At 36.8% G+C, this 27026-nt stretch overlaps 1 protein-coding gene across 4 annotated transcripts in view; it reads right to left on the bottom strand.

Annotated features, from left to right (window-relative positions):
• LOC123683269 (tuberin) overlaps positions 1-27026 on the bottom strand; it is a 42483-nt gene that overhangs the window by 1586 nt on the left and 13871 nt on the right. For 2 of the 4 annotated variants that reach the window (XM_045622197.1, XM_045622198.1), the window contains 9 exons: positions 26751-26872; positions 24253-24583; positions 21527-21723; positions 17895-18238; positions 14099-14496; positions 10720-10956; positions 7092-7358; positions 6524-6913; positions 4512-4921 (listed from right to left, as the gene is read on the bottom strand). In XM_045622197.1, the coding sequence (XP_045478153.1) occupies positions 4512-4921; positions 6524-6913; positions 7092-7358; positions 10720-10956; positions 14099-14496; positions 17895-18238; positions 21527-21723; positions 24253-24583; positions 26751-26872 (2696 nt within the window). The remainder of the gene's footprint in view (positions 1-4511; positions 4922-6523; positions 6914-7091; positions 7359-10719; positions 10957-14098; positions 14497-17894; positions 18239-21526; positions 21724-24252; positions 24584-26750; positions 26873-27026) is intronic. The other 2 variants (XM_045622200.1, XM_045622199.1) reach the window with 1 other exon arrangement.

The following is a 27026-nucleotide window of genomic DNA, read 5'->3' as shown; positions in this document are numbered from 1 at the left end:
TATTGAGAAATTGATATCTGTGATAACAACCTATTGTTGATTGAGAAAATTATTCATAAATAAATAAAAATTTAGCATATTCCTTTCATTGAATATTTCGTCAAAAAAAAAAGTTGGTATAAAGGTATAACTGGAGGGATTGTTGAATTTTTTTTTGTTCTAAGTAGAGGTTTAAACGTCATCTGACATTTTGTTTGTTTAGACTTCTCCACATGATCAGTTCATGAAGTAGGTCTAGTGTCCATTTTTGAAATTGACTTTTTCCAGAGCCACTGCAGCATTGTGGGCCTGCAAAAGACTCTTTGGAAAGACATGGGACATGTTACCGGGTATGGTACTGTGGTTATACACACCAGTAGTAAGGCCCATTGTCACTTAGCCGGCTACAGAAATTGCAAAGGCTGGCCTGTATTGGTGTTACAGCTATACACACAACTCCCACAGCAGCGCTTGAGGTTATACTTGATCTGCCTTCCTTACACATACATGTGAGAAAATGTAGCTTGCTGGAAGCAATGAGAATATCCCGCAATGGGAATCTCCGTCTGAAAAACTGTATTAGACATATGGGGATATTGAATCAATTAGATTCAAACCTCTTAGCAAAACCCTTGGATGTGAGCCAACCATCTTCGATTTTGAAGTACCTACCCTTCGAACCGATGAACTGCAAAAAGCCCTTTTGTGGGCTTGGAAAAGACCAATATAAGGCAGCGGTCCAATAATGGGAGTGGGATAATAGAAAAACCCTCTGAAGGAACACTCAGGGTCTCGCTCAGGCAAAGAAATTTGTGGAGCTTTCCCCGACCTACATCAGAAGGCTGCTGAAGCTATCTCGATAACTTCACAAATTCCAGCTTCAAGGTCTTGAATCTATTGTGGAGCATAGGCATAGATAGGCCTTATCTTTCTTGTGCCCTAAAAAAGTCTAAAGGTGTTAAATCTCAGTGGCCAATTGCGATCACCTACTCGAGAAATAACACGACCATGAAACTTTTCTCGCATAATTACGATTGTTTCGTTGCTTGTGAGACAGTTAGCGCCATCTTGTTGTAAATAAACGTCGTCAAGAACTGGAATGCCTAATTCTCGAGATGAACGAGAAATCGACAAACCTGGGTTTTTGTCAGCTCTGCCGGCTACAGCAGCAAGATTTTCAGTTGTTTTTGAGCGACGCACACGGTTTCGATACTACACATCACTGATTTGTGCCAACAGGTCAAATTATCCACCAGTTTTACTATTTCCGATCGAGAAGGTGCTTGACGACGACCCTAAAGTGCTTTAGTTTTGCGAACTGTAATTGCAAAATTTTCACAATTTTTGTAGTGAATTTTAAAAATTTCAAAGGGTTGTTGAAGCAATTTCTAGTAATGGCGTTGTTTCTGCTTGTAAAATGTCAAAAGATGATAGCTTCAAAAGTGATAGCTGCCCAGTTAGCGGGCTGTTCAAAATCAATCAATTTATTTTACCTCTTAGTAAAAATTTTATTATATTTATTTATTATTTATTTATATTACTTAGCGATCTCATTATTGAAAAATTCACTCTTTCTACTTCCTGAATTTATAAAATTAAGATATTTATCTAGAACTGGATAAATTTTGATTAATAACCTTAATAACGTTAATCATTAAAAAAACTACAGCGAAGGAGGAGTGTTTGTTCTTGTTGAATTTTTGAGCACTAGTTTTCTTAAAAAAAGTTTATCCCTCCAAAATAATAGTCTTATTGCTTTTACATGTGATGAAAATATTGAACAAAGAATTTGTCTTGAATTTTGCAACAAAAATAGAATTTTGCCTACTGAAGGACTGAAATTGTTACATATTTCGACAAAAAAAACAACCAAATGGTGGAAAAAAACTCATGGCCTTTCACCAAGATATCTGGCCAAAAACTCAACAAATCTGATGAAACAATTTCACACTCTGTAACATATTTTCTTTTGCCTTATGCATCGGACCAGTGCTACGATCTACTAGTTCATTTGACCTACTACATATGTAGAGACTCTATTTATAACGGGTGACCGATTTAACAGCTGTCAAGTGATTTATTCTCAGTTTGGTTTGGCAATTCATCATGAATAGACTAACGCCTGAACAACGCTTGCAAATAGTGCAATTTTATTTCGAAAATAATGGTTCTGTGCGGAATACGTATCGCGCACTACGTCCATTTTATTTTGTTTAGCGATGAAGCGCACTTCTGGTTGAATGGCTACGTAAACAAACAAAACTGCCGCATTTGGAGTGAAGCTAATCCTCAAGTGTATGTCGAAACACCGTTACATCCAGAAAAACTGACTGTTTGGTGCGCTTTATGGGCTGGTGGAATCATTGGTCCGTACTTCTTCAAAAACGATGATGGCCAGAACGTTACAGTCAATGGTGATCGGTAGAGAGCCATGATTACTAACTTTTTCATTCCTGAATTGAACAACCATGATGTCCAGGAGCTGTGGTTCCAACAAGACGGCGCAACATGTCACACAGCTCGTGCCACAATCGATTTATTGAAAGACACGTTTGGTGACCGCCTAATTTCACGTTTTGGATTTGTGAATTGGCCTCCAAGATCTTGTGATTTAACACCGCTAGACTACTTTCTGTGGGGCTATGTAAAGTCATTGGTCTATAAGTCAATAAAAAACAAATTTAGCAGCGGAGAAGACGAAATTCCCATAATTATAATTAAGTTAGCATTACCAGCTGTCAGTGAAATATTGTCTGTCATCGTCAACAACTCCTTCAAATATGGCATCTTTCCCGAATCACTGAAACTCGCATCAATAAAACCATTATTTAAGAATGGAAAACCAGAAGATATATAAACAACTACAGACCCATAAGTTTATTACCAGGATTTTCAAGAATTTTTGAAATGTTGATGTCATTGAGGCTGATGAATTTTTTTGTTGAGAATGAGATATTTACCGACTCCCAGCATGGTTACCTTCGAGGACGCTCAACTCAAACAGCAATTTTTTGGTTTGTGCAGTACATAATACAACAGCTTGAGCATAATAAAATGGCATTGGGTATATTTTTAGATTTGTCCAAAGCATACGACTCAATAGATACAATATATCTCTTACAAAAACTTGAATGTTATGGTGTAAGAGGAAATGCAAACAAATGGTTGAAATCATTTGTAACTAACAGGAAACAGAGAGTAACTATCACTCAAAATAATGTAACTGCCAAGTCTAAAATATTAGCTCGCTCCACAGGAATTGACCAAGGAAGTACACTCGGAGGTATTTTGTTCATTATATATCTTAATGATCTAGGAGTATTATTGTTAAAAATTCAGGAATTTGTTGTTAATTATGTTGATGATACCGTTTATTAGTAAATGATGTAAATTTTGAAGAACTAACAAGGAAAGCTGGTCAATTATTTCTTAAGTCCAAGGCATGGTTTGACCAAAATAAATTAATATTGAATGAAAGTAAATCAAAAGCTATCCTATTTGATACAAGCAGATCACAAAAAGAAAAATCAAATATTATAAGTTGGCCAGGGTACAGTTTTCAGCTATCAGATTGTGTAAAATTTCTGGGAGTACACATTGACCAATTTCTTAATTGGCGTCAACACACTGAGATCCTATCAATGAAATTAAGTAGAATATGTTTTGCATTGAGATCCATCGACCATCACTAGATACATGAATGAAAGAACTTTAAAAATAGTTTATTTTGGGAATTTTGAATCAAATTACAATTATGGAATAATATTTTGGGGAAATAATGAAAATTTAAATAAAATATTTTTGATACAAAAAAGGGCTTTCCGCATAGTTTTTAAGTTAAATTTTAGGGAATCTTGTAGGGGAAAATTTAGAGATAAGAATATTTTCACAGTCTTTGGTCTATATTTGTTCGAATGTTTGTTGTTTCTGCACAAAAATAGGCACAATTTTGCAGAAGAGAATTTAAATTTATATAACACAAGATCTTTAGACATAAACTTTCCTGCACATAGGTTAACATTAACAGAGAAATGTCCATCTTATATGAGTATAAGAGCTTTCAATAAGTTGCCTAATCAAATTAAATGTATAACAGATTACAAACTATTCAGGAATAGAATAAAGAATTTATTAGTAATGTTAGAGCCATATAGTCTGGCAGAATATTTCGAAGGGGCGGTATAGGGCCTGTAAATGTATGACGTCATTTCACTTAAATTTTTTCTTTGTATAACATTGTATTTGTTTATTTGAAATAAAGAAGCATTATCTATCTATCTATCTATGTGGATAAGCCACAAACCCTTGACCATTTGGAAGACAACATTCGCCGTGTTATTGCCGATATACGGCCACAAATGTTGGAAAAAGTCGTCGAAAATTGGACGTCCAGATTGGAATACATCCGAGCCACCCGTGGCGGTCATATGCCAGAAATCATATTTAAAATGTAATGCCACAAGATTATCTTGCTTTTATTGCAATTTAAAGTTCTATAGCTCTAAAAAAACACCCTTTAACTATATCATTACCTGCCCTTCTCGAATATAAATCACTCCAATCTTATGAGTCTCATACGGAGGAATACGATCCAGATTGGAGATTGCTCTCCTTATAGGCTCATCTGTTCCAATAAGAATAGGCCTCTCTTTGGAATCCGCAAAATCGACCTTCTGATAAATCTGCAAGAATATAAAACTCGGATTGATACCGCTTTTTGGCGCTTCCCTCGGTCTCGTCAGCTGTTTGAGCTGCTCGCTTCTGGGTTTTCTGACGCCGTGGCTCGTACCGGCCACGGTGTGCGTTCTGTCCCTCTTCTGCGGATCGAAATCGCTAAGTTTATCGATGTTGCCGGTGCTTTTGCGGTCTCTACTTGTATCCCTATTGCCAGACGAATTCCTATCGAGAACAGAGGCCGAAGCGCTCTTTTGGATCTCGTTTCCTGAAAAATTAAATCAAGGTTACTTGAATAGGGATAAAAAAGACAGATTCAGAGCTTTTGTGCACTTGTTCTTCCAAACCAAAAACTTCATGTTACCGTTTGAAGCGTTAATAATATAACAATATGCAATACCAAGCAAATTCCACATGGTTTTCAACAACCAAATGCTGATGTCGATTTTATAGTGAAACTTGGAAAGAACATAGTCCGGCAACGATGCTAGAAAACTTTTATGACGTCATTTCATATCTAAAGTCAATAGCATATATGCCCATATTTTTCAACAATTGTTATGTATTTCTTTCATTTTGAGACTATTATTTAAACATATTTAAGACCAAACGCTTTAAAACGAGTACCAAAGGCTTCCAAACGAGTAAGCATAAAAGATTTCATTTATTGCAGGATTCACAAAACTTTGAATGTGGTTATTTTCATGATCACGTTGTCTAGGAATACTGGTGTGGCCTTTCACTCTTGAAATAGTTTATGATCAGGCTGGCGAGTTTTGCGTCCTATATCTCTTTTTTGTTGTTCTATCATGGCATGTGTTATAAAATTAGACCAATAAATAAACTAAACTGATCAAATGGAGTAGGTCAAATTGTTTCAAATACTTGCCATGCATCAATCAATGATTATGGAGTTCAAGTAAGTGTTGAACGTTAAAATAACCACACTCTTGTCTACGTAAACTTTATATGTGTTTATAGGCCGTTTCGAATAAGATGTTGTCAAAGCGGACATACTAGTATTTCAAAACATCTTGGTCAAATTATTTCTCTAATTCTGTCGCTAAACCGGTCATTCTACCACATCTTGTAGAACAAAATCGTCCGAGAATATTTCAGATTCGCACAGATTCATGGTTATATTTTATTATTATATGTTGGTACTCGGAACTCTCCTGCCACGGATTTATCTATTATCTGTCAAACTTGTGACAGAGAAAATTGTTCTGCCAACCCATATTTTTCAATGAAAAAATCACTAAACGATATTTATATTCCATTAATTTCATCAAAAATTCAGTGAATTACAGAAAATAAGGTAAAATACTAGTACAGAATGCTCATTCATTTGTGTTCGGTAGGTAATGCCATTCAATCATGATAGGATACACGCTTCAACAATGTTCATGAATGATTTACTTGTTTTTTATCAAAATCAGTGCTCATTTGTTAATACTACTGAGAAACTAAGGCGCAGTACTTGGTACTGATATTGTATAGAGAAAATTCATTTTCAAATTTGTCTACAATACCATGAAGAGTCAGTCGATTTACTGAATAATGTCGTCCGAGAATTCTCCTTAAATTTTTGTCAGAATTCACAAATGAGCACTGATTTTGATTAAAATAATTTAACAATTTCTAAACGTTGTTGAAACGTGTATCTTGCCATGATTGAATGGCATAATCTATACAGAAGTCAAATGACAGAAACGTCAAAAAACCATACCCAGTGTTGCCATTATATTGGAAAACCCTATACATTCAACGAGTTAATCGGAGCATTTTGTGAAATCTTCGTTGAGGATTTTTACAAGAGAAGAAAGGTTGTGTTCATTCCAGGAAAAAATCTCAATATTTCCAATGTTACCTTCTTTATCTTTCAAGATCCAAACTTTGGATGAAGTTTGGGTGGGACTTTGCGGTGGCTTAGACGTCACAGATTGAAATTTCGAATGCGCCGATAGAGCTGCCTTGTCCATTTCCTTACTCGATTTATTACTTTCCATAGACAGATCGCTAGAAGAGTTCTTCGACAAATTTCCTCTCTGCAAAGTCGGATGACTGATAGAAGTCGTCACATTAGGGGTGGGAGGTACCGACTGAGATGGTTTAGGTGTGATGCCACTTTCGCCTGGAGGAGAAGACCCTGGGTAACTATGGCAACTCAGGAGAGAGGGGTGAGTCGGGTTTGATTTTTTACTCCCAGGTAATGAAAAGTCGGTCAGGGGCAGAGCTTCGTTTGATGGAGGGGTTGTACCTGAAAACATTAGGAATGTTAGTTAAGGGTTGCGCTCCTAAAGCTTCGTCCCCACTTTAGGGGTTGTACGATTAGAAGTTAAATTTTTGTAGGTCCCATAATTTTTTTCAATTCGGTTCATACCCCCCATCCGTTTCGTTTTCAACGCTCAATATTCTATGTGTAAGTTGCGACTTACCAGCCATTTCCTCTGGAATAGCTTCGCAACTCACTCTCATATCCTTCGAATATAATTTTCCTTTTTTGCTACCGTCGTCCTCTAGACTTTTTTCGTCGTCATGCTTGGGGTGCATGAACGGATTTTTCCAGTTGGACATTTCCGGACTGGAGTTGGACCTTCGTACCGGATTCCTCGTTTTTGTTCCATCGTCATAGATGTATTCCATGTCCTCGTCGCCGCTGTCTCGAGAACTTTGTCGAGACGGCGAATTCCTTGAACTGGAACCTGGGAGGTGAAACGATCTGTTATTCGAACGATATACCGGGTGGCCGAACGAAAACTCGATATGGAGGTGATGTTAGTGTATATATGAAAATTACTCGCTTTTCGAAAAGGTCGCTCTTTAATTTTCGAATTTTGATCCGGAAATGGTCTCAAACGATATGGTTCAACTCACTTATGACGAATCTGTTCTCAAATTCGATTCTGTCCGTCCGGCCATATACACGATGACTTTCGAACAAAAAGACCTAAAAAACTTGAAATTTACAGGATAGGTTCGGATCTTAAATACCGCAGTTCAGTCATTTAAAGGTAAAAACTGGACCAGAGGTTCCGTAGATATGGCCATGATGTAGAACGACAATTTCGAGTCTCGTAAAAAAATTCAAGCTGATCACATTATCAGAACCATATAAAATTCAAGAAGAATATTGGAAAAAACCCAATATTTCCATTATTACAAATCCAATCGTATTGAAATTTTGCATGTATAAAGGGTGGCTCATTTTGAAAGATCCACTGAAATGACTCCTTGGAAAGAGCTTGGATCCAAAAATCAATCAAATTGAAGTTTCATGGTCTTCATGGGGACATTCAATGTGACCTTGGAGTTTGAATTCAAGGTCATTTCAAAATCAAGAGATTTTTTTCAGTAAGGAATATACATTCTCATTTGGACAATCTCATTCTTCGTTAAAAAAAAAGAATATTTTCTCTCTTTCATTTTTGCGGTTGAATGAAGTGGAGATAAGAAATGAAGTGAGTATTCATGGAAAGACAAATAAAAATAAAAAAGAATTTTTTTAACTAACAGATATAATTAATGCATTCATTAGGGCTTACTAACTGGATCTTCATAATAATTTGGATTTTCCTGAGGATTACTAGAGATTTTTTCTCGAAATCGATAGCAGATACGACAAAACTATAACAAACCAAAAAGTGTAGTACTGGACCAGAGTTTTTTTCTACATTTTTCTAAACTAACAGCCATTCACCAAAATATAGTTTTGGAGGAAGGAAGCAGGCATCCTTCCAAAAAAAATATCACCTTGTAGATTTGCATTCAAAATTAGCATATCACATGGTGAAAACTTCAAACTGGAATATCTATGACCAATTCAAATTAAATATCTTGTGAAGGGAAGGTTATACGAGAAAAAAACTTAAACTTTAACACATGTACCTCAAAACAAAATGTTTGGGGACTCATATTATAGGACTTTTTTTCTTAAAATGATCCGGAAATCTGTCATTTTCATTTGTATCTCCAATTTAGGAACACCGTGTAATTACCCCCAGTATCCCCCAATTTCTACGCTCTTGTCGTGAACTTTGAGTATAGAACAATAATATTTTATATTCTATGGTCTGTCATTATATTCCATTCATTTGAGTAAAAATTCGATATGAACTGAATTGTAATTTATTGTGAATGTTTGCAGTATCTAAAATCAGTATTTCCTTTTTAAACGGCACCTGGCAGATAGCGGGAATTCGAAAAATTTTTAAGAGCGCCCCCTTACAGAACTCTGGTGAAGCAGACCACCAAAGCAACAGATGGGTCTCTCTAAAACAAAATCGAATCAGTAAACACACCAGGTATTCTATGCATTTTAGTATCGAATAAGAGTAACATAATAAGGAGAAATAATATTAAATGAATTAATATTACATTATGCACAATCTTAAATTCACAATTATGTATCAATGGAACTGTTTGCAGTGATAACAATTTCAAAATTCGTCATGCGGTGAGATTTTATTACCGCAGAGTCAACTCATGTGTGCGGTTGAAAAAAATCAGAAAACAAGCTAATTTTTATTTTTGAATATGTTCATGCGGAAGAAAAAACAAATTATTCTATGAGAAATCACCTTGAAGTACTTCATCTTGACCATCTTAAGCATGAAACATATCTCCAGATGAATTCATTTTATGGAAAAAACAAACTAGTTTTTCAAAAAGAATAATATTCTTCAAAGAAAAATATATTCCCTATTCAAGAAAACTACTTGACCTTGCAATGATCTTCAAATAAAACTCCAAGGCCACATTGAATGTATGCCTTTGATGAAAACTAAGAAACTTTCATTTGAAACATTTTTTCGATTCAAGCGAAACAACAAGTTATTTCAGTGGATCTTTCAAAATGCCTATATAGGATATCTATGTCAAGATAGATGCGCATTGTGTTTGCTTTTCACCAGTGGGAGACAAAAAAGCCAGAATATTACATTAGGGGCACGTAAGCAATAATAAACACAATGAAGGATCACACTTAACGATAAATCAGACTAGCAGAATGTAACCAAAATTTTAACACAGGGAATGTGAATGTATAGTATATCCAAAGTCACTTGAACTAGTCCATAAAAATGCTTGGCCATAGATGTCCCTTTGAAGTGGATACCGCGATCTGCTAAATACCGGAGTTTATTTGAAAGTATTGTTAGGCAATAAATTCACTGGCCCCAAAGGAATTTCTGGAAACTTGGACAAACCTTGTTCAATCGAAATATTCATCTTCCTACAAGTGACTTTGGATATACTATACGCAGATATCTAGTGTTTGGGAGAAAACTTAGGTGTTTGACCGCCAGGTATAGCATCAACGCATACAACATTGAATGTTTCAATTAAATATTATAAATAAGCAATGAATAAATAATAAAAAAATAGCCTATCTTTTTATTAAGTTGTCATCGATGTTGAGTTATATCTATTGATCCTTACATTCAATGGCAGCACATTTCTCTGAGGTAAACTTTTGTCTTGGATTCAGCTAGTCTGATTTGATCATTTAAGGTTGAGATGTTTGAGTAATTTTCTAATTTACACTATAATCCCCTGTCATACTCATGTAAAATTTTTATTCAGCCATCCTGTACTAGATAACTATTTCTTCACAATTTCCTCCACCAAGTTTTATCACAAATCCCCATAGTACAATCATTTCGATCTTCATGCATTTTATGACTTGACTACATTCTGGTAAACTCTTGAACACATTCTCACTTCCTTTGGCTTCAAGTTATAATTTTTTTTGAAAATATTGAATAGGTAGCTGTTACTGTGCATATGCGGAAAAAAACACCAAGCCTTCAACCTAAAAATTTCTCAAAATACCAAAAAACCTTGCTCCCCAAATAGCTATCACAAAACCAAATTGAATTAGAGAGAATATCCATTAGAAATGTTCATTTCAATATCAATTTCTGTTCAAAGTATCTGTGTAAGTAAAGTATCTGCATAAAAACATAAAATATTCAAATTGAAGCAATATTTATAGTTTAGTCCCAAACTACTCTAGAACTCTAACTACAATTGTGATATTAATTATGAACTGAGTTAGGCACTTACCAGGAAGACGAATATGCAAGTTTGAAGAATCAATATCTTTTTCCTTTTCTGCAGATACGATTTCTAGTGCAGTATCTGGGGCAGAGTTGTTTCGAGATCCTGTGGAACTATGATCGTTTCCAGAGCCACTGGTTGTAGATGGCATGAATAAGTGAGTTAACTCTTTGAGAGGAAATTCATTTATTGAAGATTTGGAGGATATGGTATTTTGTATCCTCATCACCCATGACATGTCACCTGAAAAGGACTTTCTGTTCAATTACTCTTGTTCCAAAGCTTTCAATAATATGAATTATTGTTATTAGTGTTGAGAAGTACATTGCACATTTCACGCAATGGTTTATTTTTTTCCTTCTATTCCAGAGAATAACTGAAAAAATCTTGAATCTATTTCATTATTTTTCTACTCCCCCTAAAGAAAATTACGAAATTTCTATAATTCGCCTATAACTGTCTATTCAAGCTCTGTGCAACATAAAACTATAGGATTTACTTAACCATAAACAGTACACAATCAACGACCAATACGGTAGCATCGGTAAAGTAAATCGTACGGCGTATAACCAATAAGATATAGCGTTTAGTAGTTGCCATGGAAACGAATAACAGCCTGCGTAGCCGATAAAATTTTGACGTTTCGTAATTGTGTCGCGATTTGTTACCGGTTTTTGGATTTTCTAAGTTCATTTAAAGATAAATCCCCCATAACAAATGAAAATTGTTGTGAAAAATGTACAGTATTAGCGAATATGAAATGTGTACATCACCCGATATAGTGGAAAACGCGAAAAATACCTCATATAATTGGGCTGAAGGACCTCGGTCGATGGCCCTTTGATAACTTGTTATCAATAAAGATCAGTTATTATTATTATTATTACCTCATATAATTTATTACCCGCAAAATCTCATGAAAGATACAAAACAGTTCATCAAGAATTTATGGATTGGAAGCTGAAGCTGAAACAAAATCAATTCATCTTCAAAAATATTTTGAAGTTAATATATTTTGTAGAAATTAAGCCATCGTCACTTTGGCCTATTTATTCAATGCTAAGGTCGACAATAAACATAAAACAATATTACACTGCGACTTATTTTAAACCGTTGGATTCACTAAAACGACAATCAGATGGTTTCAAGAGTAAGAAATAGAAAACGTTAACATCAAAAGAAATCAACGTCTTTTTCCAAAACGCTCTGATAGCAGATATTTGCTTATGAAGGTATGCACGAATTATATAAATTAACAGGCAAGTATTAATACTTTTTTATTCCAGGTGGTCTTAATTTTCGGTATTAGTGGTGCTTGTAGAAAGCAGGAATTATGCAACTTGAAACCTGAAGATGTAGAGGATCATTATTATTATTATTATATTGGGGTCGTTTTGGTTCGGTAAGCCTTCCGGGAACTGCGACCATGCAGATCTTTTGTTCACTACCCTACTCATTCATAGAAACCCAGGGAGGTCATCAACGACGTTAATAAAATTGACATCCTCCTTGGGGGCCTTGGCCGTTACCTCTCTGGTATCCAGGGCCGGCTTACCCATGTGAATGGTTCTTAGGCCAGCCAGCTCCGGACACTTGCATATCAAGTGTTCGGCTGTTCTGCTTCCGATCCACAGAGCCTGCAAATCTCATCTGCTGACTTTCCCATACGGTACAAATGATGTTTGTACCGACAGTGCCCCGTCAGCAGTCCCACCATCACCCGAAGCTCGGCTCGCGTCAGCTTCAGGAGCTTTTTGCGTAGGTAGGTGAAATCTTCACGAATTTCTTTGCCTGAACAAGTCTAGGAGTGTTAGTCCAGTGGATTGTCCTACTGTTCAACTCCTATAGCTGGACCGCAGCTTTATATCGGTCTTTTCCTATCCCACAGAAAGGCTCAGGTCCAGCAGGTCTTAACCTTGATGCACTTTTTGCAAGTTCATCCGCTCTTTCATTTGCTTCAACCCCACAGTGCCCTGGTACCATAGTAGAGTCACCTTATTTCCTCTGGCCAGTTGCTTTATGGTGTTACGGCACTCCCAAGTCAGCAAAGACCCCTGACAACACGATTCCAGGGATCTCAGCGTGGTTTGGCTGTCCGTGGTGATGTGGTGGAAAAATGTCTGATAATTCGTATTGCCGTTTGAAAAACCAAAACGCAACGTTCATTTGTCCAATTTTTGAAAACTATATCAATCTACTCCCTGCAGAACAACATGCTCATACTCTTTTCGCCTTTCTTTTTGTATTTCGTGAATGGAAATCGGCAGTATGCCAAAACAAGAGGCAGATTATCTGGGCTTAGCGAATCCCAAACAATACACATGCCATTGCTTTAGACGTATATCTGTCACAATGCTTGTATAGTTCATTCAGGAATTATTGACATCGAAATAGACCTTGAACGTCTACTCGCGGCTTTAATTCCCGGATACAAAAATATCACTAAAAATTGCTGTGGTTCGTCCTAGAAATTATCACTTTATATCATTTCCATAATTTTTATCGTTGATTGATTGGAATTCATGTGCTTTTGAATCAGTTCAAATGCTATCGACTGACTGATTAATAGATTTGTTGCTATTGATTTTGGTGACAATAACATTATACAATGACTCTTTGAAAGTGAATTCGTATTGCGCAGGTTTTCTTCCACTAAAAATCCAGGATGTAATGAATTGCCTTCTTATTTTTCTTTGAAATTCTTCTAACAATACTGGGAGAAATTCTTAAATTAACTAATAGATGGCTATTCGAAATTAAAAAAATTCCTTTCGTGGGAATCAGAACATGAAAATAAAAAAGTTTCACAATTTCTTGGATCGAAACCAATAACACAAATGAACTGAACTAAAGGCAGAAATAAAGAAAATTCTTTATTCTGAGCAATCTTCTGTCAATGACATTTCCAATATCAACCCAAATTCGCCAATTCATATTACTGAATGAGTCATTACCAACTTAATTTCGATTTTCCACAGCCGCCCGGGATGTTAATAATTCCAGAATGCTATATTACACCATTAAGGAGATAATGGTTGGAGGTCATAAACAGTAATAGAGAGCTATGTATATTAATTCTATGAAAAATATGCCCATGTCACTTAGTATAGACATACATACATACATATAACCCAAAATTCGCGACTGTGTAGAATGCTGTCAACATTTAATTCTTTTTCATGTGATGTTGATATTTTCAATGTTCAACTCCATTAATTGAAGATAATTTTAAAATTAAAGTTGCCCTTTGTTTTTTCAGTATGCTGATCATTTTCAGATAATGTTATGTTTAATTTTTAGTTTATAGTTTATAGCATAGCTTGAATTTTGTTTTCATTATTTCAATATCTTGTATGATATATTAATTGTCAAACTAAATAAATACCTGTAGGTCTTCGAACATATATTTCCGCCCAAGCTTGACACCAACAGGAACATAAGGGCTTCTCATATTTATCGGGGTAAGCCGTAACCATTTGCTCCAACTTCTTTTGAACGTCCTCCTTCTTTTCTTCGTCGATTTTCTCGTCCACCGGAGAATCGGGGTTGATTTTCTCATTGGAATTCTGGCGGGTCAACAGAGCAGCATCTGCGTTTTCGATGCTGCTTCTGGCTGATTTTTGCCCTTGACGTTCGTGGGAACATGCGTGCCAACATTTGTCGCAAAGTCCGTGTTTCAGGACTTTTTGGGAACAACCACTGGTAGTTATTGTGACTAGTTTATTGCCAAGAAGCCAGCTCATACTTTGACCGCCATTCAGGAGGAATTCAGCAGTGGGCGTACTGAAAAATAATCGAAATAAGGATTGAAGGTGACTGAATTGGAAAAAAAAACGTGAACTGATTAAAATAACAAGAGACAGCGTGAAAAACATGAAACGAGGTGAGTCAAAAATGTGTACCGAGCTTTCGGAGGGTGAAAGTACATTGAAATATAGTAACAGTTTGATGAATGAACTTATGGCCCAAAATGGAGATATATCCTTCCAAAGTTGAAAATTTCTCCGCATAACTTCTAAACGGTGAATGCCAACAGATTGAAATTTCGTGCATAAATGTATATTGTATGTATATTATTATTATTATTATTCGAACTGGGGTCGTTTTGGTTCGGTAAGACTTCCGGGAACTGCGACCATGCAGATCTTTTGTTCACTACCCTACTCATTCATAGAAACCCAGGGAGGTCGTCAACGACGTTAATAAAATTGACAACCTCCTTGGGGGCCTTGGCCATTACCTTTCTGGTATCCAGGACCGGCTTACCCATGTGAATGGTTCTCAGGCCAGCCAGCTCCGGACACTTGCATAACAAGTGTTCGGCTCTTTCTGCTTCCGATCCACAGAGCCTGCAAATCTCGTCTGCCGACTTTCCCATACGGTACAAATGATGTTTGTACCGACAGTGCCCCGTCAGCAGTCCCACCATCACCCGAAGCTCTGCTCGCGACAGCTTCAGAAGCTTTTTGGCGTAGGTAATTGAAATCTTCACGAATTTCTTTGCCTGAACAAGTCTAGGAGTGTTAGTTCAGTGGATTGTCCTACTGTTCAACTCCCATAGCTGGACCGCAGCTTTGTATTGGTCTTTTCCTATCCCACAGAAAGGCTCAGGTCCAGCAGGTCGTAACCTTGATGCACTTTTTGCAAGTTCATCCGTTCTCTCATTTCCTTCAACCCCACAGTGTCCTGGTACCCATAGTAGAGTCACCTTATTTCCTCTGGCCAGTTGCTTTATGGTATTACGGCACTCCCAAGTCAGCAAAGACCCCTGACAACACGATTCCAGGGATCTCAGCGTGGTTCGGCTGTCCGTGGTGATGTAGATATGCACCCCCTTGAGGTTCATTTTGAGGCGCATACATAAACAGCCATTATCTCGGTCTGTAGAATCGAGGTCTCACTTCCCAGGGCTTTAGAGATCCTCAGTTTAGGTCCATATATCCCAATGCCGGTGCCTTCTCTGTTTTTGATCCATTTGTGAACCATATGGATGACTTTTTGTCCAGACGATTTACGAGACTTATTGCACTAGGACGGTCATTTATAACCATTTCAAAGGCCGTTTCAAAATCGTAGGTGGTTGGCATAATATCCGATGATTTTGCGAGGAGGTTTGAATCTAATTGTTTCAGTATCCTCATATGTCCAACCCAGTTTATGGAAAACTAATTGGGGTTTGAGACAATGATCTTTCTCCCTAAAATACACTCGCGAGCAACCAAATCGACTCAAGCCCTTACTCTACGTACATACTCTGTTTTTACGAGAAGTATACAAGGTATTTATAAAGACAATATGTCATTTGAAAGCTTGAAACTTCAGCTTTAATGAGATATCGTCATTATCAATATCCGTTCATTATTTTTGTAATTAATGATATCTGAACATAAATGCAGGAAATACAGGGAATTTGGGAGAGGTTGTTGTGGTTGGGTATTTAAAAAATAAAAGAAAATTGTGAAAACAGTACATTACAATTTATTAATTAATATTTAGTGTTTCCCCCCCTAGCCCTAATTACAGCTCGAAGTCGGTTCTTCATTGATCTTATTAACTTTTTGACGTCCTCTTGAGAAATGTTGTTCCACTCTTCTAATAAAGCTGTCTTGAATTCTCCTAAGGTCGAGGGCGCCGGATCTCTGGCTCGTACTCTTCGTTTCAGCTGGTCCCATAAATGCTCGATCGGATTCAGGTCTGGACTGAGCGCAGGCCAGTCCATTGTGCGCATTCCGACTTCATTTAAAAACTGCTGAGTAATGCGCGCCGTATGACAACGAGCATTGTCGTGCTTTAAGATGAAGTCCTCGCCTACAAATCCTTCGTAGGGAACAACGTGATCCAGGAGAATATCGGCGATGTACCGATCCGCTGTTAGGCCGCCTCCTCGGCCTCCCCCAGGCACGAAAACAAGGACCATCTTTCCCTCTAAAGAGATTCCGGCCCACATCATACAGGAACCACCGCCAAATGCGAAACAGCATTGGGCAAACCGCTCGCCTGGAAGTTTGTAGACTCGGGCTCTCCTGTCGTTGCCATGCAGACACATTCTGCACTCGTCAGTAAACAGAACCGACTGCCATTGGGCAATGGTCCAATTGATGTGTTCTCTGGCAAACTGAAGACGCGCTTGTCGGTGGGCTGCAGTCAATTTGGGCCCCGTCGCAGCCCTTTTTGGAGTCAGGTTGGCTGCCTTCAAACGTCTTCTTACTGTCCACTCGCTCACAGCCAAGCCTCGAACGCGCCTGAGTTGTTGTTGCACATCAACACCAGTCAGATGCCGATTTCGCAGTGAGGTAGAGACAATGAAACGGTCGTCTCTATCAGAAGTACACCGGTGGCGGCTGGTTCTTGGTCTTCGATTGAAGGCACCGGTCTCCAGAAATCGTCTGTATACTCGGGATACAGCAGACTGGCTCAAGCGAAGCTGGGCAGCGACTACTCGCTGGCTAAGTCCTTGTTCCAACAAGGCAACAACTTGAGCGGCTTCTGCAGGTGTGGTGTCCATGGTTTCGTGGAAACAATGATTGTAATTTACGGAGATGTGTACCTGTCAACTTGTGATAAGCGACTGATAAGGTATACCGGTTACGGGAGATTTTATAGGGGTGGCAGTTAGCGCAAGGCGCGGGTAGCGTAGTGAGTGAATTTACTCAAAGTCCTATTGATGCGACAATGGATTCGTTAGAATTAATTTCTTTTATCAATATTAGTGTTAAATGAAAGCTTGCATATTGAGCTTTCAAATGATATATCGTCTTTATAAATACCTTGTATACTTTTCGTAAAAATAGAGTTTGTACGCAGACTTAGGGCTTGAGTCGATTTGGTTGCTCGCGAGTGTAGTTTCAGATCTCCCTTTTTGTCTGAAAGTTTTACAGGTATAAGTAGACACACCAGGTTTTCTATGCATCTTAGTTTTCCTTATCAAATGTCAAAAGATGACAGCTGGCCAGATGGCGGGCTATTCAAAATGAAACTTCTCATTGGAAAACCCCCCTAGGTACCAAATGGTGGTTTAAGACATTACAAGAAAAACATACTGCACAATGTCTTTGCCATATTATCAGTGTGCAAAGTAAAGAGTATTATCCAAAAACTGTGCTTAAAGCTGTTGTAGTTTATAAGGTAAATGGTATCCAACAACTCGATAGATCACCAAAAAATAGCAGAAAAAAACTCACCGTCTGGGCAATGCACTAGAAGGTGAAAATGCATATCTGGCCATAAGGTCAATGCATGTTTCAGTGAGTTCTTCATAAAATGTCAACACAGACGCGTTGGCAGCAGTCAAAGGTATTGCTAGAGGTACTGGACCCTTATTCATCAGTAATTCACCCTTATTCTCTTGAGATCCTGCAGCGGTACCTGAACCTCCAGATACTGTAGCCGCTCTTCTACGAGGACCTTGTTCTGTTAAACTCGAGCTTCTCTTCCTGTCAGAACTGTCTAGATTGAGCTTACTCAGGTCTACCTTATTGAAGAAATTTCTTTCTTCGAAAGGAGTTAAAACATTGGTTTGAAGAGCCTATAATTTAAAAAAGAAAATTCATGTTTCTTCAAGTACAAAATGAATTCAATAATTTCTTCAAGCATTTTTTCAATGGGATCTATTCAAATGGCAAATTGATTCAAAGTAAATTTGATGTCTTTTTTTTGTGTTTCATCAAAGTCAAAGTGCCCACTAAGTTATCATTATCTTCATTTATTTCAACAGTGCTATGACGACATAAAAGGTTTTCTGGTAAATGAAAAAAAAAACAAAAATCCTGTTTTTATGATGCCTGTACATTTATTTTTGTGAGATCTGCAAATGATTTGAATCAATTTAAGAAAACCAAATGTAAGTGTTGTTAGAAATAGGTACTAAACTAATGTTTTAATTTACTTTTTGTAGCTTGGAGCTAATAAAAATTTAACCACCATTACTGTTACTAGCAATCAGCAACTTCATCTTGAATAACTACTACTTTCTTCCCATCACATGTAACAGGTGTTTTTTTTTCGAGGTATATAACTTTAAGTTGGCATTACTGTTCAAGATAGCGACCGATTTAACAGCTGTCAAGTGATTTATTCTCAGTTTAGTTTGGCAATTCATCATGAATAGACTCACGCCTGAACAACGCTTGCAAATAGTGCAATTTTATTTCGAAAATAATGGTTATGTGCGGAATACGTATCGCGCACTACGTCCATTTTATTTTGTTTGGCGATGAAGCGCACTTCTGGTTGAATGGCTACGTCAACAAACAAAACTGCCGCATTTGGAGTGAAGCTAATCCTCAAGTGTATGTCGGAACACCGTTACATCCAGAAAAACTGACTGTTTGGTGCGCTTTATGGGCTGGTGGAATCATTGGTTCGTACTTCTTCAAAAACGATGATGGCCAAAACGTTTCAGTCAATGGTGATCGGTAAAGAGCCATGATGACTAACTTTTTCATTCCTGAATTGAACAACCATGATGTCCAGGAGCTGTGGTTCCAACAAGACGGCGCAACATGTCACACAGCTCGTACCACAATCGATTTATTGAAAGACACGTTTGGTGACCGCCTAATATCACGTTTTGGACCTGTGAATTGGCCTCCAAGATCTTGTGATTTAACACCGCTAGACTACTTTCTGTGGGGGCTATGTAAAGTCATTGGTCTATGCAGGGCCGTCGCTAGGGGGTAGGCAGGGGAGGCGACCGCCTAGGGCGGCAAAATTCTGGGGCGGCATTTCAATCTTGATCAACAGAAATCATATGTGTAAAAATTCAAAGTAAGAAATGAGATTTAAATCGGTTAGAAACAACACGAAAATATACAGACAATTTAATCAACAATTTAAACCATCAAAGGTGCCGCATTATACACAACAACTCATAAATATCCAGATGTCGTCTAAACCCCCTGAAAAAAAACAAAATAATCAAACGTTTTATAAAGTGGAACTCAGCAGAAGAACCTAAAATCGCAGAGCCTATTCTAGAGGGGCGGCAAAGATTGAAGGAAGGTATTTTCTACTTTTTCCGAGAAATCTAGGTACTAAATTACTAGAAGAATGTATTGAATAGATTTCTTTTTACTTTCACCGTGATTTTTTTTTCGGATTAATAACTTGATTTTTCAATGATGATTGGAAATTGGAATATTATTTCAAATTTTATAAATCAATTACCTATATTTTAAAATAAAGATGACAAAGCCGTCAAATTTACTTTATAAGAGTATCTAGATATAAAATAAGATACTTTTTTGCAAAGGTATCTTAAGATACTTAAAAAAAAAAGAATTCAAATAACTATCTGAAGATTCTTTTTCAGATACTTGATAAGGTACTTTTTAAGGTGTTAAAATGCTAGGTACAATTCTGAAATTCGGAGGGTCTTGCAATTTTGTTTTCGGTAGTAGGCATAAGAGCGATATTAACGGAACTGAAATAGTTATCATTCGAACATTTGTAATAGATTCCATTTCCACATTTTTAACATCTTGAAAACATTACGGACCGTGACGTGCCTTTATGAGAAATCGTCCTTGCTTCCTTTCATAACTAGCAATTGGTTTCTAGCACAGTTTTATCACTTTATTGCCTCTGTCGAAGATCGGTTTTGTTTACGTTATACCAGCTGCTGAAATCGAGGGTAGATTTTTGTGACCTAATACGGGTTTACGAACAATTCATGGAAAAAACCAAATATATTCAAGAAATGGAATTTTTATCTGTTTCGTCCAACAATTTTCATTAATTTCTTTAGTAGTTTATCAATTAATAATCTTTCCTGATTAAATTTGAATTCATAAGAATTAATTACACTCAATACATATTACGTCCATAAAACCTTTTTAACTTTTTATGAAAAAATCTTATCACGAATTTGCAAGGGCGTCGACTTGTATTTTTGCCGGAGCGGCAGAAACGCTAGAGCGGATCCTTATTGAATATTATTATGAAATATGAAAGGCCGAAAGGTATTGGTAGCGAACTCCATCTTTTTGATTCTTTACAATTTACGGCATAATTTGATGAAAACTTAGAAATGTCGGCAAAAAAACGTACCGAATTCGTTATATTTAATTCGTTTTCTTTTCTCTTTGGTTCAAAAAATGGAAATAATATATAACTTCGATCATTTTTTCCAATGATCGAAAAGTTGATTTCTAAATAATTCGTTGAATATTTTTTCCGGACAGATACTTTCATTTTTTGTTCTAGTCATTCATGTGTTCCTATTATTATTGTTACTTACCAATCCTAAAATGAATTTTATTTTTTGTATAAGTTTGAACTTGTTGGTTTTGTTTTTGTTTTTTCTATGTTATTATTATTAAAATTTCCCAAACAGTCACCTTCAATTTTTCCATATTTCGGTAGAAGACCCCGATAAGCCAAAATAATTTTTTGGCATTTTGCAGAGTTGACTGTTAGGGCGGCAAATTGGGAATTTGCCTAGGGCGGCAATTTGGCTAGCGACGGCCCTGGGTCTATGCGGATAAGCCACAAACCCTTGACCATTAGGAAGACAACATTCGCCGTGTTATTGCCGATATACGGCCACAAATGTTGGAAAAAGTAATCGAAAATTGGACGTCCAGATTGGACTACATCCGAGCCAGCCGTGGCGGTCATATGCCAGAAATCATATTTAAAATGTAATTCCACAAGATTATCTTGCGGATAAATAAATTCATGTCAATCGAATAATCCATCGTTGTTTTATTGCAATTTAAAGTTCTATAGCTCTAAAAAAAAGCACCCTTTACTACCTGCCTCTAAAACAACCTTTGAATCTGTCCAACATTATTTATATTATCTTTATACCTACACTGGTTATAAATGCCACGGAATTTATTCGGATGGGCAATCTGCATTTCAAGAACCATACTCCTATGACATAATGTGCCAGAGATACGGTGTAGTGGTTGTACTTGAACGGATTGGTGAATGGGGACGTTATTGCGAAGATAGACAAATACTGCTTATCCACAAAACTTGCATAAACCATAGGCAGCTGGGTAAGGGCTGAAAATATTAAAAAATGTGTAATGCATAGTTTTCAAAATTACGGCTTTGAATCTCATTAAGTTAGCTTTAGAAATCGCAGCTTTTTTTGCGTAAGAAGATAATAAATTTTAAGTCATTTGTTTTATTATTATCACTGGATCAGTAACCTGACTTACCATAGGCACATTTTTCCGCCTATGTGATTGTCATAAAAATTATGTCATCTGTTAACAGTAGTCATATCAAACTGTCAAATAAATATAACGAGCGTTCATTTAAAATCGTGGACAAGAGTGCTGTTGAGAAATTAAAGTTGATTTTCTGTGATTACAAGTAGCGCTTAGCTCTAACCATATCACTATCATTTGTTTACATACTTTGAATCTGGGAACCATATATGGTACAAGCTAAGTGCTACTCACTCTCACAGAAAATCAACTCTAATTTCTCCACAGCACTCTTGACCACGAATTTAAATGAACGATCGTTATACAGGGTGTCCCGTAAAGACCAAGTCTTACCGTTTTCGAGATATTTTTTTTTTGGAAAATAATGAATTTTTGCCCCTTTCAATAGTTTTGTCCTTACGGTTGGTACAATTTTACACCTTTTTGGTCAATTTTTTCTGTAAAAAATTGCTGAAGAATGATTTTAACGTTCACATTAAAAACATCCTCCGAACATTTTAAAGGGGGGCTATGAGAAATATTTTTATTGGAAATTTTGGTAGTGGATTATTTTGTTCATGAAGTTTAGCCCATCGTAGTGGAACCAAAACGTAGCGAGCTACTGCTTCACATTACGCCAATAAATTGTCTATTTTATAGTGATTCCAAAAAGGTATCACACAAGTCATTTGTTATTCAAAGATAAAATATATGGCTGTTTTTATCAAAATTGGTATGTTTCTGACAAAATCAAGTTTGTCAATTCTGTTAAGAAATCTTCGATGTTGCATTATGTACTTAGTGAACAATGGCAATTGTTTATGTGCAAAAATATTACTCGCATAATTATTCACCTCAACGAAATTCAATTTTGACGGCAAATTTTGCGAAAACATCATGCAGATCCAGATTTTTTTAATAAGATTATTTGGAGCGACGAGTCTTCCTGTACCAAGGATGAGTACATGAATTTCCACAATTTGCATAGCTGGAATATCATTAATCCACACGAGGTGAGAGAAGATAGATCACAATATCGATTCAAGATCAATTTATGGACTGGAATATTTAATGGTGCAATTTTGGGTGCGATCGAACTGCCACCATCACTGAACGCAAACAATTATTTGGAATTTTTAACCAACCAGCTGCCCATTTTATTGGAAGATGTGCCACTGGCGCTGCGACTTAGTCTGTGGTTTCAACATGATGGATGCCCAGCACATTACGGACTCGAAGTTACCGCACATTTGAATAGAACTTTTCCCCACCGGTGGATTGGAAGAGGAGATGAAATTTTGTGGCCTCCTCGTTCACCTGACCTAAATCCTATGGATTTTTATTATTGGGGCTGCCTAAAAGACAAAGTATACGCAACACCCATACGTGATGAAGCCGAATTGAGAGAACGCATCCGCAATTCGGCTTCATCACGTATGGGTGTTGCGTATACTTTGTCTTTTAGGCAGCCCCAATATTGAAAGTCCAGAGGATTTTGGTCTTCATGTACCCATCCTTGGTACAGGAAGACTCGTCGCGCCAAATGATCTTATTAAAAAAATCTGGATCTGCATGATGTTTTCACAAAATTTGCCGGCCAAATTGAATTTCGTTGAAGTGAATAATGATGCGAGTAATATTTTTGCACATAAACGATTGCCATTGTTCACTAAGTAATGCAACATCTAAGATTTCTCAACAGAATTGACAAACTTGATTTTGTCAGAAACAAACCCATTTGGATAAAAACATACCCATTTCGATAAACACAGCCATATCTTTTTTCTTTGAATAACAAATGACTTGTGTGATACCTTTTTGAAATCACTATAAAATAGACAATTTATTGATGTAATGTGCAGCAGTAGCTCGCTACGTTTTGGTTCTACTACGATGGGCTAAACTTCATGAACAAAATAAACCACTACCAAAATTTCCAATAAAAATATTACTCATAGCCCCCCTTTGAAATCTTCGGAGGATGTTTTTTAATGTAAACGTTAAAATCATTCTTCAGCAATATTTTACTGAAAAAATTAACCAGAAATGTGTAAAATTGTACCAACCGTAAGGACAAAACTATTGAAAGGGGCAAAAATTCACTATTTTCCAACAAAAAAAAAAAAAATATCTCGAAAACGGTAAGACTTTTATAATGGGAATTTTGTCATAGCAGGTGGGTTATCCTTTGATCTACATTCTCCCTCGGTTTGACGTGGTCTTTACGGGACATCCTGTAGACATTGATATTCATAAGAAAGTTTGTTAAGCAAAAAGGTATTGAAATATTATTAGGATATGTTCTTAAAGGAAATATCATTTTTCTTCCGCCTTCTAGTGTTTGTGCTTTTCCATTGGTTAATAATACAACTATACTCACTGGATAAAAATTCCAAAACAGGTATCGCTATAACAACAGTTGGAGAAATTTTAGATACTGTCAAAAGTATCTCTGGCAGCATTTTGATCATTACGTCTCTCATTTCTAGGCAACAAATCGTCAAGGCTTCAATGAGTTGCTGTGGACTGGTACGCAAGGAATTTCCAATGCTACGGGACAGACACCTCACAAGAAACTGCTGATGCTTCTGATCCAAGCAAGCATGGTAAGAAGGTAAGGTCACCAAGACCATGAAATACAAGTGGAGATACTCGTGACGGTTCACTATTTTATTGAAATGATCCGGTAAAGAGAACTGCTTGTCCAGGATCTGAAATATTATTACTTTTCAACTGATGTGTGTGAAAATAATAAATTGAAATATTAAGTCCCGTGATAATGTAACTTCATATTGAAACAATTATTATTGCACCTGGGAAGATTATAATTTCTTCTATCTGTTAACAATGCCTTCAATTCTTCAAAGTTCAGTCTGTGAAATACACTGCGCAAAAAAATTAACGCACATTATGGAAATCTCAAATTACTTCTACAACTGAAGGTGTTCTCAATGATAATTATTTTTATCAGAATTATGCATGCATATGTTATCCACATTCAACGTCTTTCTTCAATACAGATGTTTTTCCCAGCAGGAATAAAAAAAGATGAGATTATCAGATTTTGAATGTATTGGCTCCATTCTGAAATCAGTTGTTCTCGATCAATTCTAGTGATCAATAGTTTTTCTTTCGTTTGATTTTCTACACTTGATCGCTATGCAACGCGAAACACGCAATTTGACCTAAGAGGAATGTGCCCAAGCGGTAGTTTTGCGAGAAGAAGGGTGGACGGACATACACAAGAATTGCAGAAAGGTTTGGAGTTTCCCATACAAGTGTGTCCAGAATGTTGCAGCGATTCAGGGAGACAGGTATGAATGTCTGAAGACCAGGACATGGTAGACCACGGGTAACAACTGCCATTCAAGAACGTTACTTGAGAGTTTCTTCGTTGAGACAACGGTTTTCAACCGCTCGCCTCCTTCAAAATCAGCTTGTGCAAACTCATGGGGTGCAAATTAGCACTCAGACAATAAGAAATCGCCTCAGAGAATATGATTTAAGACCTCGTGTCGCGGCAAGAGGCCCAGCTCTTACGCCAGCCCATCAAAGTCGCGTTTGGATTTTGCGAGAGAGTATATGCATTGGGAAGAGGCTGATTGGGGAAGAGGCTGATTGGGGAAGAGCTCTCTTCACAGATGAGTCTAGATTCTGCCTCTACCATTGTGATCGACATTCCCTTGTATACAGACGTCCACATGCAAGATATGCTCAGTGCAATTTCTTGAATACTACTGGTTTCGGGGGAGGATCGATTATGGTATGGGGTGGAATATCTTTGACTGCTTGTACAGACTAGAGCTATGAATGCTGATAGGTATATAAGGAACATTCTTGAAGAGCATGTAGTGCCATTTGCCCCATACATTGGTGAAAATTTCATTTTTATGGACGATAATGCCAGACCCCATCGTGCGCGCATCGTTCAGGAGTACCTTGAAAAGGTTGAAGTCTCTCGAATGGAAATGGCCAGCAAGAAGTCCAGATTTCAATCCGATTGAGCAGGTTTGGGACAACCTCAATAGAAGGCTGAGAAGTTCAGAAAATCATCCAGCTACTCTTAATGCCTTAGGAATCCAACTCAGAGAAATCTGGGAAGGATTAGATCAGAACATTTTAAGATCACTCATTTTGAGTATGAACCGTCGTTGCCGAGCTGTAATTAACGCAAGGGGTGGAAATACCAAGTATTAAATCACTTATCAGCATTCCAGTATTTTGAAAATTGTTTATTTCTCTTCTTTCACATAAGATTTGGTGAAATCCTGAATTTTTCTTCCATTTGATGTGTCTTGTTTCGTTCAAAACCTTCCCGAGAGAACGTGAAAAATAAGTTATAAAGTCAATGTAGAGTTAACTTTCATTAAAATTGAGATTTTCAGAATGTGCGTTAATTTCTTTGCGCAGTGTAGTTGTCTTTGAAAACAAAACGTTTTTATTAACTCTAAGATGTCTAAAAACATGGTGAATGCACTCGTCAATTTTTGAATGGAATGACATTCGACCAAATTGAAAATATTAGTTTTATTTCGTGGCGGCGCCGCAATGTCATACTTCTCATTTCGATCTTTTTTCCTTTGATTTTGACAGGATACATCAATTAAAACCCGATCCTAGCCAATCAGAAGCTTAAACTAATATTCTCAAAATTGGCAAAATAAAAGCTAATCAGTCCATACACCAGGTTTTTAGACATCTTAATTAACTCCTATGTCACGACATGTGTCATTATGACAGAAAAATTCGCAAATTGAATATTGCGATATCATTCACACAACCTCTAAGGTTTATAAGTGATTCTTTCAATAACAGTTATCAATTTCAATTGGTTCATGATCACGTTTGAGAATGATGGAGATATATTTTAGAACTCACCGATGGGCTCAAAACATCTACCAGTAAGTCCAGTTGAATATTACCATGCTTTGAAAGAATCAGAGTTTTATTTCTCATCACTTTAGGTAGCTCCTGGAGAACTAATCTTAAAACATTCCAGTCTATAAAAAAGTGCTAAATGTTAAAATGTTTATCTGATTTAGAGCATTTCCCAATATAAATATTTTGTGTGCAACATGAATTCTACCAAGTTAAAAAAACATTCGAAAGTCCAGGAATGGGTACCAAGTCATTGTGATATTGAAGGAAATGAAC

The sequence above is a fragment of the Harmonia axyridis genome, chromosome 6 (genome assembly GCF_914767665.1).
Source record: "Harmonia axyridis chromosome 6, icHarAxyr1.1, whole genome shotgun sequence".
NCBI lineage: Eukaryota > Metazoa > Arthropoda > Insecta > Coleoptera > Coccinellidae > Harmonia > Harmonia axyridis.
The sequence above is the reverse complement of the archived record's forward strand: the minus strand, read 5'-3'. Positions and strand labels throughout refer to the sequence as shown.